This window comes from Trypanosoma cruzi, genomic scaffold (genome assembly GCF_000209065.1).
Source record: "Trypanosoma cruzi strain CL Brener 1047053516921 genomic scaffold, whole genome shotgun sequence".
Classification (NCBI taxonomy): domain Eukaryota; phylum Euglenozoa; class Kinetoplastea; order Trypanosomatida; family Trypanosomatidae; genus Trypanosoma; species Trypanosoma cruzi.
The window spans coordinates 7,622-9,449 of NW_001849557.1; the positions used below are offsets into that span (position 1 = coordinate 7,622).

Consider the following 1,828-nt stretch of genomic DNA (forward strand, 5'->3'; position numbering starts at 1 on the left):
CAACCCTCATCTCCCTTGGGATGCAATTCAGGGGCCAACTTCAAGACGCAGGGCTTTGCTTGTCGTCCTGTTGGCGGCTCAAACTCCGTGAGTTTCGTCGCTATTACCTTGACAAAGGCACCCTCCGTCAACGATTTCAAAGCAAACCATCCAAAAAATATTGGCAAAATATTATCCTTCGACGCCAACATCAGCCTCAAAAAGCCATTTTGTTCTGTTACACTTGGGAAACGTTCCAATGTCCGTTCCTCGAGGCAATCAGATATCGGTGCATTGAAAAGGATCACAGCGCCTGCGTATATTTCCCGAACAACCTTCACAAGCTTGTGGGACGGATCCTCAGAATACCATGGCGACTCACCTCCCCGTGAAAAGTGCTCTTTCACAGTTACCTCGTTGATCAATTGCAATGCAAACTTCACCGCTCCACAGCGTTCCGTAAACGCCTCCTCATCAAAGACGTGACGTGGAATCGGTCCCAAAAGACACATGTGTTTTTTGACCCCTTTCCAGTATTCCGCTTGTTTCTCTTTAGTCTCATCACGCGTTATCCAGGCGCACATCGCCTCCACATCCATCTCGTCGGGGCAATTCACGATGATTCGCGCGGACTGTAGTTGCTTCGCCCACTCATCATAGTTGGTTACCTTTGGGAATGACACCGCAATCATGCCCCATCCAGAAGTAGGCGCAAAATGTCTCGGTGGCGGCGTTCCCTCCTTTGCCACATCGTAGATAATATACACATTCCTCCCATGCCCCCTCAAACTTCTCAACTCCGAGATGCACATGTCCTCATCGCCGTATCTTGTCACCGCTCTGGTGGTCTTGTCAGACACGTACGCATCTCCTCCACCAAAACAGTGGACTACCACTTGGATTTTCTCGAAATCGTCGTGCAGCAGCTGGTAGAGGAGGTACGAGCCGGCAGCCACCGATTTCCCGATCCCGGGCGTCCCAATCAATACACGTCGCTCGGGCCTAAAGTCGGTCCCGCCGTGAGGGCTGAACCACGCGGTTAGATCGCCCTTGACGATCTGCCACACTCGATCCACCTCACAGTTTACAAAAACGTCCTTAGGAAGATCCTGTATCGTATTCCACGAGTACGGCCATCCCTTCTCCGAGGTGAGCACCATCAACACGGGAGGTGCCGCACCGAATTGCTGCACAGCGTCATTCTTTTCGGTAGCGTCGTCAGCTTTCTTGTGCGACCATGACTGTTCTGGCTTCCCCTCATGCACCCACATTCCCGTCCCCGTTTTCTTTCGCTCCACGTCGTCCGGAAGTTCCACCGCATGGCTCCACCTCGCATTGTGTACAGACTCGTAGCATCCCTCCAGTTTCTCCGGTGCGCTCGTCGTCGTTGGGTCCCTCGCCTCCTCGGCAGCTGAATCCAAGAAATGTTTGGTGGAGTTATGAACAGTTGCCTTTACCTCCGCAGCAGCTAATGACCGCCCCGGTGGATTCTTGACACCCTTATCGCAAAGCTTGCGTATATCCTCATCGAAGATCACTTCACCCTTTACAGCTCGCTTCATACTCAAATAATGACCTGATGCCTGTATTTCGTCCAATGCTCCTTTATCACGGATATACTTCGTGGGGTCCTTGAAAAACTCCTCCGGCAAGACATCCCGATTAGTGTCCACAATGCCCCTGCCGTCCAGTTCCCTCGTAAGAAAGTCTTTCAGCTTCATTTCATTGACGCGAACTCTTCCTTTAAACAGTACGTCTTCGATATTAGTGGAAATGGTAAATTTCATTTCTTGCGTTCCTCTTAGCCTTTCCTCTGCCTCCCGCCTCGCTTCCGTCAGTATCTGCGTGA

At 51.4% G+C, this 1,828-nt stretch overlaps 1 protein-coding gene across 1 annotated transcript, besides 1 other annotated feature; it reads right to left on the reverse strand.

Annotated features, from left to right (window-relative positions):
- Tc00.1047053510845.10 (retrotransposon hot spot (RHS) protein, putative) lies at window positions 1-1,828 on the reverse strand (the record flags this gene model as incomplete). The annotated part of the gene is made up of 1 exon (XM_797426.1): window positions 1-1,828. A coding segment is annotated over one exon (1,828 nt), but the record flags the coding sequence as incomplete, so codon positions are not given.
- Window positions 1-1,828: a sequence feature (areas not merged during assembly with more than two copies in the genome that could not be assigned to a particular haplotype).